This window comes from Adiantum capillus-veneris, chromosome 26, assembly GCF_014529385.1.
Source record: "Adiantum capillus-veneris isolate H3 chromosome 26, ASM1452938v2, whole genome shotgun sequence".
In the NCBI taxonomy this organism is placed as follows: Eukaryota; Viridiplantae; Streptophyta; class Polypodiopsida; order Polypodiales; family Pteridaceae; genus Adiantum; species Adiantum capillus-veneris.
In genome coordinates this window covers 3,864,172-3,877,485 of record NC_140956.1, presented here as the reverse complement: position 1 = coordinate 3,877,485, position 13,314 = coordinate 3,864,172, and the positions used below count along the sequence as shown (strand labels likewise).

The window sequence follows — 13,314 nt, the reverse complement described above, 5'->3', positions numbered from 1 at the left end:
CAACACTCACAACTTTAAGCAACAGAACTGCAAATTGGCAACCTTTGGTCTTGCATTCCTGATGCATGCATACCATAAAGAAATTCTTGATTCTTTTTTAGTACTTTCTGCCCTTCCCACCAAATGCAGTTACTTTTGAGCCTAAAATGCCAACTTTTTTCCACCCGTACATCCACTCATGCATGCAGGGTAAAGGCTTGACGCTTTGTGTGCGGCAAGCGCGCACACACACATGAAGTTCCACATTGGAGGATGATCCAACCCATCACATCTAAAAGCTGGCTAGATAAAAGGCATAATAGAAACGAGCAAGCTTTGCCTGCTCACTTGCATCGAACAATAGATTTCCATTACACTGCATCATGCTGCTTGATGTTTAGATGTTTTGGATGTACAGTGCGATTAGTCTATGCACATGCCCAAAATTGGCAAAGAATTACAAATTTGGAAATAACACCAGGACACAATGCATGCCCTCTTTTTGTAGCTTTTTAAACTAGATTCCTGTTAGTCAGTCAGCTTGAAGTGTCCATAAGCTTATAGCGTTTCTCCTGTACTCCTGTAACTCCCATTTGAATCTCTATGATGGTGTGAAGTGGCACCTGCATATGAGCCATCACACAGAAAATGAAAAGCAAGCCCATAGAAGGCCAATATTTTGCTACAACAACAATATAAAAAAAGGTACTGGACTTCCTCAAGTGCAACATCTCATGGAAGCCGTTTAGAAATTATGTTTAATACCCGCAGTGGATTATAATTACGGATGTATATGATCGGTCCTATAAGTCAGTTTGGTCTCCAAAGGACGTCAATAGAATCTTCTTCTTCTTCTTCTTCTTCTTCTGTTCTCTCTCTTCTCTCTCTCTCTCTCTCTCTCTCTCTCTCTCTCTCTCTCTCTGTGCGTCTGTCTGACACTTCAGATGAGATGCTTAGAGAGCTGGATGTGGGTAAGTTGGGGCTTGACAGATGTTCACATGACAGAGAGCAGACGGAGTATGGGAAATACCTCACGGAGATGACGACTACACATGGGTTAGCCATACTTAATGTCAACGATTTCCTGGAGCAACCGGTTTCACACGCTTTCCACACAGACATGGGGCCAGTATAGTAAACTGCGTTACGGCACAGCCGAGCTTTATTCCTTGTATTCAAGATTTCATAGTGGGAGCCAGACAGTGGGCATAGCAGTAGATCATGCACTTTTGACATTGTCTGTTTCACTTTAGTATAGTACAGCCCAGATATCAGGAGGCAGGTCACATACCCGTTATACATTTACACCAGAGACTGACTCGGTTTATACAGAGGAGATCTATAGCCGTCTATGCACAGCTGGTCCTGGCCTATAATTGGAGGAGTGCACCACTTTACTGACTGAAACACTACATGGTGCAACATCAAAGGCATACCCACACACTCAGCCGGGTCGGAGGCGATACTCTGGGAGCATGCCCGAGAATAGTTGGTATGATGAGGAGTGCAGAGAGATGAGAGCCCAGCTTCAGAGGGATCTTCTTTTAGGAGTCATCACTTACAGACAATCTCGGATTGCTTCCCGGGGCCTTGTGCGACGGAAAAAACGACCTTACTTGGCCCAGATGGAGCGAGACTTGTATCAATTGCTCGAGTAGAGACTCAAGAGAGCATGGCGATTCTTTCATGAGCACTCCCCTCCCCTAGTGATTATCCTGATGTGTGGGGCCAGTATGCCTCATCGTTATATACGGTTCTTGGATAGGATCCGCTTCCAGATCCTATAGAGTCATGCCCACCTACCAACACCTTCTTTACCATTGAGATGGTATAGAGAGCCATTGTCACAAATGGGAGCGCATAACAATATAAAATAAATTCGGATAAATAGAATTTATCACTTATTACTGAAGCCAAAGGATATAGAGAGAAATAGATAAAGAGAGAGATAGAGAGTGAGAAGATCGACACAATACTGGGACCAGAAGATGGGCTGGTCCCCCCCCCCCCCCCGTAATAGTATCTTTATTACTGAGGGGAAGTCTATACAAGCACTTGAACCGAACGTACTACCACATTTGTTCTAGAATAAGACTTGATGGTTCCTGAAAGCCTCGGCTTCCGATTCCTAGGGCAAAACCCTATTCCAAGGAACTTCCGTTCCTTATTCCAAATCCTGGAGAACCAAGGTTCTTGCCTCTGGATCTCACCTTCCAGACTCACGGCATGACATCCCTGCAACTCTCTTTTCCAACTTTATTATCAAAGTCCTCTTCCCGCAGAACAACTCTGCTTTCTCGGACACGAAATCCTTCCTTCGGAATCCCAACTTCCGGATTACAACTTGAGAGACTACCTCTCTCCGATCCGTGGATCTACTTCCCAAACTCGAGTACGAAATCCTTGGGCTGATCTGGCTCTGGTTCCTCATAGCACTTTTCTCCTGCATAGCTCATGCCTTCCTCTGCTCCTACTCCCTCACGAAGAGGAAGTACACCAGCAATCAAATACTCAGAGATCGTAACATGAAAATCGTTACCTTCAAAGTCTCGACGCTCGAAACGCAACTCGGTTCTCGAAAAGCAATTCCCCGGAAGAGAGCTCTGCATAGAAAATCCTCTCTTCCAATCCTACACACAAAAGAGGTGTGTTCTTGGGTTCCTTCTCGTAAATCAGCCCCGTCTACGACGTTTATGGGCTGAAAACAGAGAAAAACAGCAGCTTGTCGCGATGGAAACACGCTCCGTAGGCACTTCTTCGCGAGGGAACTCGCGCACTGGGTCTTGGTGACATCGGGTACACTTGGGGCAGCAATGGGCATCACCGGCAACGTCTTCTTTACAGCTGAAATCTGCAGCTGCATCTCCTCCTTGTGAAAACTGATCCCCCTCTCTGAGTGAGGGCATGTGATGCTTTTATAGCTCCTGGCCACGGGCGCGAAAACCTGCTCGCGTAGATATCGCGGCCGTTTTTTTTTTCACGCTGTTTTTCTAGAAAAAGAGAGAGAGAAAACGCTGGCTGATCTGTTGCCTTATTTATCAGATGGCTGGGGTATTTTAAAATAGTTTGAATCTGCCCAAAAACTCAATAAAACCTTATAAGTTAAAAACAATGCTTTCATAACACTTCCCAGGCGTCCCTGGATGCAATCACGTACACAGTTGCAATACAGACATAGACTTCCTCGCGGGAAAGCATCTGCTTTCCCGAAAAGCAATCCCGCTTTCTCAAAAAGCATCTGTTTTTCCTCAAAGTTTCCTCTGAACCCATCTTCATTCAAGTGCTTGCTTTTTCCTTGTGCACAATTCTAACACAGTTCAGAATTTCCTCCTGACTATGGATATTCCCTTTCCAATGCACCTGTCACCCATCTTGTGATGCACCAAGAATACCCATCACCTAGTCTTTTCTTACCAAACTTACCGTACAATCTCCTTCACGATGCTCTATGTCACCCATCCTATGACGCATCAGAGATGTCCGTTCCCGGATGGTCAGATACTTCTTTCCGATGCTCCCTGTCACCCATCCGATGTGACGCATCAGAAGTACCCACTCCTAGTGGCCTTACAGATATTCCCGTTCTCAATGCTCCCGTCATTACTTTGAATGACGCAGTAGGAATACTCTGTACTCGGATGTCTCCAGGGAGAACCCTCTCACTTAAAGTTTCAATAATTCATTTAGAATTATTTTTCCTGGTGCTCCAAGCGAGAAAACCCGCTCACTTATAAATCCAATAATTCATTTAGAATTATTTTCCTATCAAATAAAGCCAATTTAGCAACAGCCATTGATAGGATGACGACCAATAGGACATATGATCATGATGGTCTAGTAACAGAGCACTTTATACATGCTAGAGATATGCTAGTAGAGGTTCTTGCAGTGTTGTTCAATCGTGCCATGTGTGAGGGGTTACCCGAGACTTGGAGGTTGTCTACTATTGTGCCTATCTTCAGAGCAGGTGATCCTAAAGAGCCTAGGAATTACTGCACTATTGGTTGGGCACACATTGGTACAGTTGTATGCATCCATTCTTGAGTGGTAGTTGAATAATTGGGCAGAGAGTGAGGGTGTACAAGCAAAGGGCCAGGCTGTTTTGAGGAGGGGTTTCTCCCCTCTTGATCATATTTTGACACTCGTATGGAGCTTTTATGGAGGAGAGCCATCATTGTGGGAAGCTCACACGGGAGAAGGATTTATTGTAGCTTTCTGGATTTTCGCAAAGCATTTGACATGGTACCGAGAGCTCGATTGATACGTAGACTGCAGGAGATGGGGGTGTGCCCATAGTGTTGATTTGGGGGATTATGGCTCTATACAGATCAGTGATGGAACATGTACACACTCCGGAGGGGATATTTGATTTAGTTTACTCCACCATTGGGGTGAAACAGGGTTGCCCATTGTCTCCTACTCTATTTGGTATGTATGTTGATGAGGTGTCTGATTACATTGACAAAGAGGGTGATAGAGGTACCCAGTTGTCAGGGATGTGGATCCCATTGTTGTTATATGCTGAGGATATTGTGTTGATCTCTGACTCACTAGAGGGTATGCAACGACAGCTGGATGCATTACACAGTTTTGCAGAGGATAGTGGATTGTCTGTGACCTTGGTAAAACCAAGGTTATGGTGTTTACACCACACCACAGTGGATCAGGAGACAGCACCGACTTTCACATATGGTTAGAGTATATAGATGCATACACGCCAAGGTTTTCTTTGGGAGAGCAGCAGAGACTAGACTGACTGGAGCTTATGCGGCCTTGAGAGGCTTGGAGAGGATGTGTTTGCAGGTTCAAATCCAGGAACCTCGGACAAAGTTATGGCTCTTTGATACTTTAGTAGCCTCAGCTATGTTGTATGGGGTGCAGATATGGGGACCTTCTGTAGGCCAAGATGGTTGGAGACGTATGGAGAAGCCCTTGGTATCTATGATCTCTTGACTGATCAGAGCCAAGGCCTCCGTACCCCATGCTATCATTCGAGTAGAGCTAGTTGCCCCTCCTATGGAGATTGAGGCGCTTACCAGATTAGTCTCCTTTGTGCACAGCTTGTGGGATACTACTAGAGACAGATATGCTAGACTAGCCCTTGAGTCTTCCAGACAGTTAGCTCTCTAGGGGGACACTTCATGCTGGTATGCATAGATGACATCATGGTTACAGACGCATGGCTTCACCATGGACAGGCTGCCCCCTTTGCAGTACTCTCTTTAGGCACCCTCGATGTCTCTTACACGGGTGGAGATTACTACACTCATTCGTCGAGACATAATCTAGCTGGATACCAGGAGGACATGGATAGAGCCGCCACAGGAGTTGGGCACGAAGATGGCTTTCTATAGAGAGCATCTTCTCCACCTCACAGGACATGGGTTTGTGATTCGACCCAGCTACATGGACACACATGTCTCATGGTTTGCGGTGTGCCATTGGTCAGATACGTACATCCTCACATCAGCTAGAGATTGAGACTGGTAGATTCAGAGGGATACCAGCAGACAGCAGGATATGCCGCTTATGCCAGCTAGAGCCAGAGACAGAGCTACATCACATATGTCATTGCACAATGTACTATGAGATACGGGGCCGTTTCCATTGCTTATTCAGAGAGGGGTCATGAATTATGAGGATCAGAGATGTCTTGGGCTATATCTACTTGAGTTACACAGATATAGACACACTTTATTGGGGAGACATAGAGAGAGAGACAGTCCCAAAGACAGATTACAGATTTCTTTTCACTAGATGTGGGGCAGCCAGAGGAGCAGCCATCACTGCAGAGCTCGACCCACACTCATTTGACCACTACCGACACTCTCATCGACCGAGCACTAGAACTACAGAGATCTAGACGTCCACGATTGAGGAGAGGGGCTACACAGCATCGACGGAGACTACAGCAGAGGATTCGAGCCATACTCTCTCGATATCAAGAGTGCAGATGAGGATGGATTCTAGTAGTAGTATCTTTGTTCTAGTTCTTTTGTACCCAGACATGGTATTAGATTCACCATTTTGTAACAGATTGGTCTCATAGGTCATTTGGCCTTTTGAAGACGTTAATATAACATTTCATCTCTCTCTCTCTCTCTCTCTCTCTCTCTCTCTCTCTCTCTCTCTCTCTCTCTCTCTCTCTCTCTCTCTCTCTCGCCCGCCCCCTTCAGCCCATCGCTCCCTTCAGCCCTCCCTCCTCAGCCCAACGCTCCCCCTCCCCCCCTGCGCCCATCGCCCAACTCCCCCCCCCCCCCCCCCCCCTAGCACAACATTCAAACGTCACTCTTTTGCGTAGAGATTCCATACGTTCGAGTCAGCAGTTGTCGATTAGAAGCAGAACCTTAGGACAGAAAATCCATAGTTACCCGGAACGCGGAACGGGAACGGCAACGGGATCCCAACGTAACGGGGGAACGGCTAGGGGTCCGGAACGGGAACGTCGCCGAACGGGAGGTATAAAAAACACCGAAATAGTGCAATTTTTAGCTCCTTGTGTTTAAATACAAGGAGTATTAGAGTGCTTTGACTCTAATACTCACAAAAAAATCGTTTTGAAGACCATTCAACCTTGCTATGACTAGATGATGAGAGAGAGAGAGAGAGAGAGAGAGAGTGAGATGGAGAGGGAGAGATTTGAGAGAGTGGGAGGGAGAGGAAGAGAGCTTGAAGGCTTGAAGCCTTGAGCCTTGAGAGAGTGAGTCTTGAGAGGGAGAGGGAGAGAGCTTGAGCCTTGAGGATTAGCTTGTGAAGAGAAAGGGGGAGGGGGGTGCATTTTATGAGTCCTTGAGGCCTTGCACACTTTCAAAAGAAGCCCAAACATTTACTTCAATTTTTTCAATTTTTGCCAAATTTGTTTGTAGCCGTTGGCCGTTTCAGGGGCATTCCGGAACGGTCCGGGGGCGTTTCGGAACGTTCCGGAACTGCCGTTCCGGTTTGCATTGGCCACCCGGAACGTCAGACATTCCGGGACGTTCCGGAACGTTCGGGAAGGGAACTGCCCCCCGGAACGCCGGAACGGGGGCTAGGGGGGGTTCCCCTGTAACTATGAGAAAATCAACCGGTAGATAAGCCTTTTATCAAGCATGGGGGCTGCTTAAACACAGGGGTTGCTTAAGCAAGGAGGAATGTAGGCTTGATGTGGAGAATACTTATGTACGCATAATGTGGGGACTATATGTTTGCATACTGTGGGCTTAGTGTCGTTCTCTCTTGACCACAAGAACCCCTCCCTCCCTCTCGCTTTTGGCGCCTATCAAGCATGAAGAAGTACAATGACAAAGCAAACCCTTTAGAGGATGCCATTCAAGAGTACAAAGAAGAAATGACAGAGACCATTAACAAGATCAACCGCAACCTCTTGGGCACAATAAAGAGGCTCGAAGAACGCATGCTGGTCCAAGAAGGTAAAATAACCACACTGGAAGACCGTGTGATGGCCCAAGATGAAGAGATTGCACTACTCAAGGAGCTTGCCGAGGTGTGATCCCGAAACACATTTGAAGAAGGAGAATTGCAACCCTCGGTAATAGAAGAACTCGACACGATTAAAGAATTCCAGGCCATTAAAGAGGGGGAAGAGCAGCACGAAAAAAGATGTTATTACAAAGACTCATCATTAGAAAGCGGATGAGGCTGAGAAATGGATTGAGGTTGCCAAGAAAGGAAAAGGCAAGGAAAATACGTCCACACCCACCATTATTAACCTGACACTAGAAGAGGAGCAAAGAAGACGTGTGCGTGCTTTACATGTGAGAATTTGTGGCCTTAAAGACAAAGATAGCGTGGACAAAGAGGTAAAAGAACTCATGACTATGATGGGGGTTAATGAGTCGATGCACACAAGCTTGGAGCAGTGGTGATGATGGTACGAGACCTCTATGGAAGCGAAGGAGGACTTTTTGAAGAAGAGACCAACTCTTAAGAAGACGGGCATCTTTCTCGGGAATGACCTTACCCTCTCGCAGATCGCTCATATGTAGGAGGTGATGCCGGAGATTAGAGTAGCAAGGGAAAAAGGTAAGATTGCCTTTAACCGAGATGGAGCAGTGGTGATGATGGTGCGAGACCTATGGAACCACACTCAGAGTTGCTACCTGGAATTGCAATGAATCTATGCGCCTTGATGTGGGTGCAGAGACATCATTTTCTACTCTGAGACACATCAGGCCCTTGGTCAGTCTGCCTCACGTCAGTGACAAAGGGGCGGGCTCAAGGGGAGTGACAGTGGGAGTTGCAACCATTGATAGATAAAGCCCATAGGGATGAGCAGGCTAGGTACATGTGGGTGAGATTGAGAGCAGAGACAGGCAGATATCTCTACATTGCTATTTGCTACTTCCCCCCAAGTATGTTAGTATATGCACCACCCAGAGGACAATCCCCCTTTTCTATTTTGGATGATGACATATGGGAGTTCTCTAGAGATGGTAATATTATCATACTAGGGGATTTCAATGCTAGGACTACCCACCACCAGACAATATTTTATGATACTTCAGAGGAGATGCTGAGGGAGCTGAATGTTGCAGAGATGGGGCTGTTTAGACTATCACAGAATATGGAGCATACTCAGTATGAACGACACCTTGATAGACATGAGGACTGCACATGGACTGGCCATCTTGAATGGTCTACAAAGATTTCCCACTACGGGAGGTTTTATATGCTTTCCACACAGACAGGGAGCCAGCACATAGGATTACGTCATGGCACAGCCGAGCTTCATCTCTAGTATCCAGGATCTCACGGTTGGACCCATACCTGTTGGTGTGACAATAGATCATGCCCTTGTGTCGATGACCATCTCTTTCCACTTTAGTCCAGCACACGCCACGGGTAGCAGCCCCTACTCGCTACACCTTCACGCGGGAGAAGAACTTTGTATACATAGATGGGATCTACAAACGCCTGTGCACTGAGGAGCTAGAGCGACCTTTGGAGGAGCTTACTACTATACTGAGACACACATTGCATGATGCAGCAACAGAGGCATACCCACACACCCAACCTAAGCAAAGACGGCGTTCTGGGAGCATGCCCCATAATAGTTGGTATGATGATGAATGCCGGGAGACAAGAGCCAGACTTCCGAGGGAGGTACTTTTGGAGGACATGATTCACAAACAGTCGACGCCTAGTGCGAAGGAAGAAGAGGGTATTTTTGGCTCGACTAGAGCAGGGTCTATACCAACTATTCTTGAGTCACGACTCACGTGAGGCATGGCGACTCTTTCATGAACACTCCCCACCCCCTGCCATTACCTCTATAGAGGCATGGGGCCAGTATGCATCATCTTTGTACACAGTTCCTCGACAGCCGCCCCTTCCCGACCCCACCAATCCATGCCCACACGTGTGCTTTTTTCACCGCCGCTGAGATGGTGAAGAAAGCCATTGATAGGATGAGGACTAGAAGAGCATATGATCATGATGACTTAGTAGCTGAGCATTTTATACATGCCAGGGATTTGCTCGCAGAGCTTCTAGCAGTTATGTTCAACCGTGCCCAGTGTGAGGGCTTGCCTGATACTTGGAGCTTATCTACTATTGTACCTATCTTCAAGTCAAGAGACCCTATGGAGCTTGGGAATTATCGCACTATCATGATTGGACACACATTGGCACAGTTGTACGCATCCATTCTTGAGCAAGAGCTGAGTAGATGGGTAGAGAGGGAGGGTATATGCGCAGCCGGGTAGGCCGGGTTCAGGAGAGGTTTTTCTACTCTTGACCACATCTTGACACTCAGAGTCATAATTGAGCCACAATAGATCACACGGATCTATTGTAGCTTTGTGGACTTCCGCAAAGCATTTGACACACTACCCAGAGCTAGATTGATGCGCATACTACAAGAGATGGGAGTACCCACAGAGCTGATTGGGGGGATCATGGCATTATACACGTCAGTAGTGGGGAATGTATGCACTTCAGAGGGGCTATCTACATTATATACCTAGATGAATCCAGGATAAGCCCAGATTCACCCTTGAAGGAAAGTGCAAGGTATAGACCCATGGTAGTCACCCACAAGACAAAATAACCATCAACTCCATCATGCATAGTAATGACTAAATACCACGACATCCCCACTAACGTCGTCAGTGCCCAATAGTGGGTGTAGAACTAGGTACTAACATATGCTCTCCAACACAACACGCACCACACGCAAACACACACACATGAGCATACATCAGCACAAAAGTTCAGCGTACTGAGTTTCTGTCATGACTCTGGCAGACTCGGCCATAATGAAGCCTAGCACTAAAAGAAGCATGAAATCGAAAAAATTAGCACAAAAATGAGGTAGTTGATAGGGCATAGCACCACAAAAGATAGAAAGAAATCATTAGCACAATATCAACTGGTCGTAACTCGGACGAAAACGTCACAATGTGAAGTCTGCATGTCCGCTATACGACTAAAAAATATACCTAGATGAATCCAGGATAAGCCCAGATTCACCCTTGAAGGAAAGTGCAAGGTGTAGACCCATGGTAGTTACCAACAAGACAATATAACCATCAGCTCCATCATGCATAGTAATGACTGAATACCACGACATCCCCACTAACGTTGTCAGTGCCCAATAGTGGGCTATCTACATTAGTTCACTCCACTATCAGAGTGAAGCAGAACTGCCCGCTCTCTTCTGCTCTATTTGATATGTATGTGGATGAGGTTTCTAACTATATTGAGAGAGATGGTGATAGAGGTGCACAACTCGCAGGGACATGGATTCCACTATTGTTATATGCTGACGATATTGTGCTGATCTCTTCGAGAGGCCCCCTCATCCGTGGGCGACGGGACCGCCCCAACTCTATCGCCCAATCAAGCAGTATGCCTCTGGTGTTGTTGTGTTGTGGAGGCTGCTCGAACTCCTCTGTTTGTGACTGAAAGAAATCTATAATCTTCCATTGTCGCTGGGTCTCTCATTGTGCCCCTCTTCAAGAGGTCCTCTCTGGGTTTGCGAATCTCCAGTAAGTATAATCCAAGGCATCTCTGATCCTGGTATCTCATGACTCTAGAAAGTGGCCCAAAACCCTCTCTCAATAGACCTCTGAGATCAATTTGTTACAAAATAGAGAATCTAATACAAGGTATGTGCACAAAAGAAAGAACTAGAACAAAGATACTACTACTAGGATCCATCCTCATTTGCACTCTGGATGTGGAGAGAGTAGCTCGACTCCTTTGTTGTAGTCTCCGTCAATGTTGTGTAGCCCCTCTCCTTAATCGTGGTCTGGATCTCCATAGCTCCAGTGCTCGGTCAATGAGAGTGAGTATTCTGACACCAAAAAATTACATAATTAAAGGTATGTTGCATTTCTCACCCACGTATGGCTCTGCAATCATTACAAAAATGAGTGCACCTCTAAACCGTCATATATATAAGTGTTAGTCCTTATAGAAATGGAGTGCCTCTTTGAACCATCATATACAAAAGTGTTACATAAGTGTAGTTAAAAGCACATAATAATCGTAATAAGAGTTAACATTTTCAAGAACTTGAGATTCCGTGTAACTTGAAATATCTTGAGATACTGTTGAACTGGGATCAATTCCATTAAAATAGTAAGTGACGATTTGACCATTAGATGATAAATAGATCATGGTTTATAATTATACTTCGTTTTTCTCTAATAAAAAAGTGAATATTGAAAGGTTGCACGCTGATATCTCAGCTACATGGCAGTCTGTAAAGCACAATCCTAGCAAGCGAAGGGATTTCCAAGGGGAAAGCCCAAGCGATAAAGCATTAGCCATATCAAGAATTACTTTACTTTACTTTACTTAAATGTATCTACATTTTGAAACGTAATGGTAGGATTGACGAGCCTGCCTTCAAGAGTCTAAAGATCCCTTACTGTGGCAGCAACGGGTAAAGGCAAGCGAAGGGATTTCCGGGGGAAAGCCCAAGCGATTAAGCGCTATATCTTTTATTAGTACAATGCATCTACATTCAACGTAATGGTAGGATTAACGAGAATTCCTTTAAGAGTCTAAAGAGCCACGGTCATTCTCTGCCACGACATAAACTTGTTCATATATTATCTGTAGCGTCAATCACACGCACCATATCATCCAATTCCTTCACATCATCCGGTTCCTTTACATCTGAACACTCTGGATCCACATCTTCCCAATTCCACTCAATTTCATCATAAGAGTGGGATTTACCTGCAATTGCTTTGTGGGTTTGGAAACATCCGGCGCTTTGCTCAATAGCTTCTGTGGCTATCCTTGCAGGCTTGTGCATTAATCGCATATTGCAAAAGACGTACACTAAGTCTACAACTCGTTTTGGACTCAATCGATTTCTTTCCTTTGGGTGCACAAGAGCAAAAGACGACCAATTTCGCTCACAGCTTCCATCGGAGGCGGCCACTGATAAGACCTTGACAACCACATACTATAGCTCCATTTTCTCCCCTCCATATTCCTTCCACCAAACAAGTGCACTCAATGTCTTAATTGCATCTAAGTGCCATGGATCCCCGAGCATTCCTTCTATGTTGGTGTAGGCCATCTTCTGCGTGTAAGCTACCTTGCCATCCACATCACCAAATAGCTGTGCACACACTTTCTTAAAATTATCGATGACCTCATTATTAGCAGATTGATTGTGCATTTGAAACTTTGGAACCAACACAAAGCTAAACGCCCCATGTAAAGGGGTCTGTAATTGATCCCAATGTTTCTCAGCAAAGGACGCCATCATGGTTTTCTCTCGCGCTGCAAAGGACGTACTCTCCTTTAGCTTGCGAACAAAATCATGCATCCTCCAATAGACCCACCCAAATATGAAAGCATATGTATCATACAAGCATACTAGATGCACAAAAGACTCTGTAACAATGACAATTTTCTCCAGATTTCTCCGTAACATTGGAAAGTTTATAAGTCGATAGCACTTGGTTGTTGCAACCTCATAGCGAGGATACTTGTCAAGCCAAATATCCCATCGTCTATCTGCAACTGTTTCACAAAAAGCTGCCTTGCTACAATGTTGCGAGAACGTAGTATGCGGTCGCAAACCGCGTCTTACAAAATCTCTGTAGATTCTTGTCGGATGACTTAGTTCTAAATAGAGCATAAGTAAAAGCATGCTCTCTATTGAACTTGACGATATGATTAGCGTCTATAAGAGTCTGCCTCACTGAAGGCACTCTTAGCCGTGACAATTTTGGACCCACTAGCTTTTCCAATTGTACACTCATTTATGCCTTTTGGAAAACCACTTGTTTTTTCTTTCGAAGATGTATGCTTCAATAAAAATTGATCCTCTTAAGGCCTTTTTTTGACAATTTTTCCATCCATTAAGAG

General features: G+C 45.5%; 1 protein-coding gene across 1 annotated transcript in view; it reads right to left on the bottom strand.

The window, feature by feature from the left end:
- Positions 1 to 265: 265 nt before the first annotated feature.
- LOC147422905 (6-phosphofructo-2-kinase/fructose-2,6-bisphosphatase-like) overlaps positions 266 to 13,314 on the bottom strand; it is a 74,025-nt gene continuing 60,976 nt past the window's right edge. Inside the window, 1 exon segment of the mRNA XM_086501911.1 lies at positions 266 to 602. Coding sequence (XP_086358037.1) covers positions 516 to 602 — 87 coding nt within the window. The 3' untranslated portion in view covers positions 266 to 515.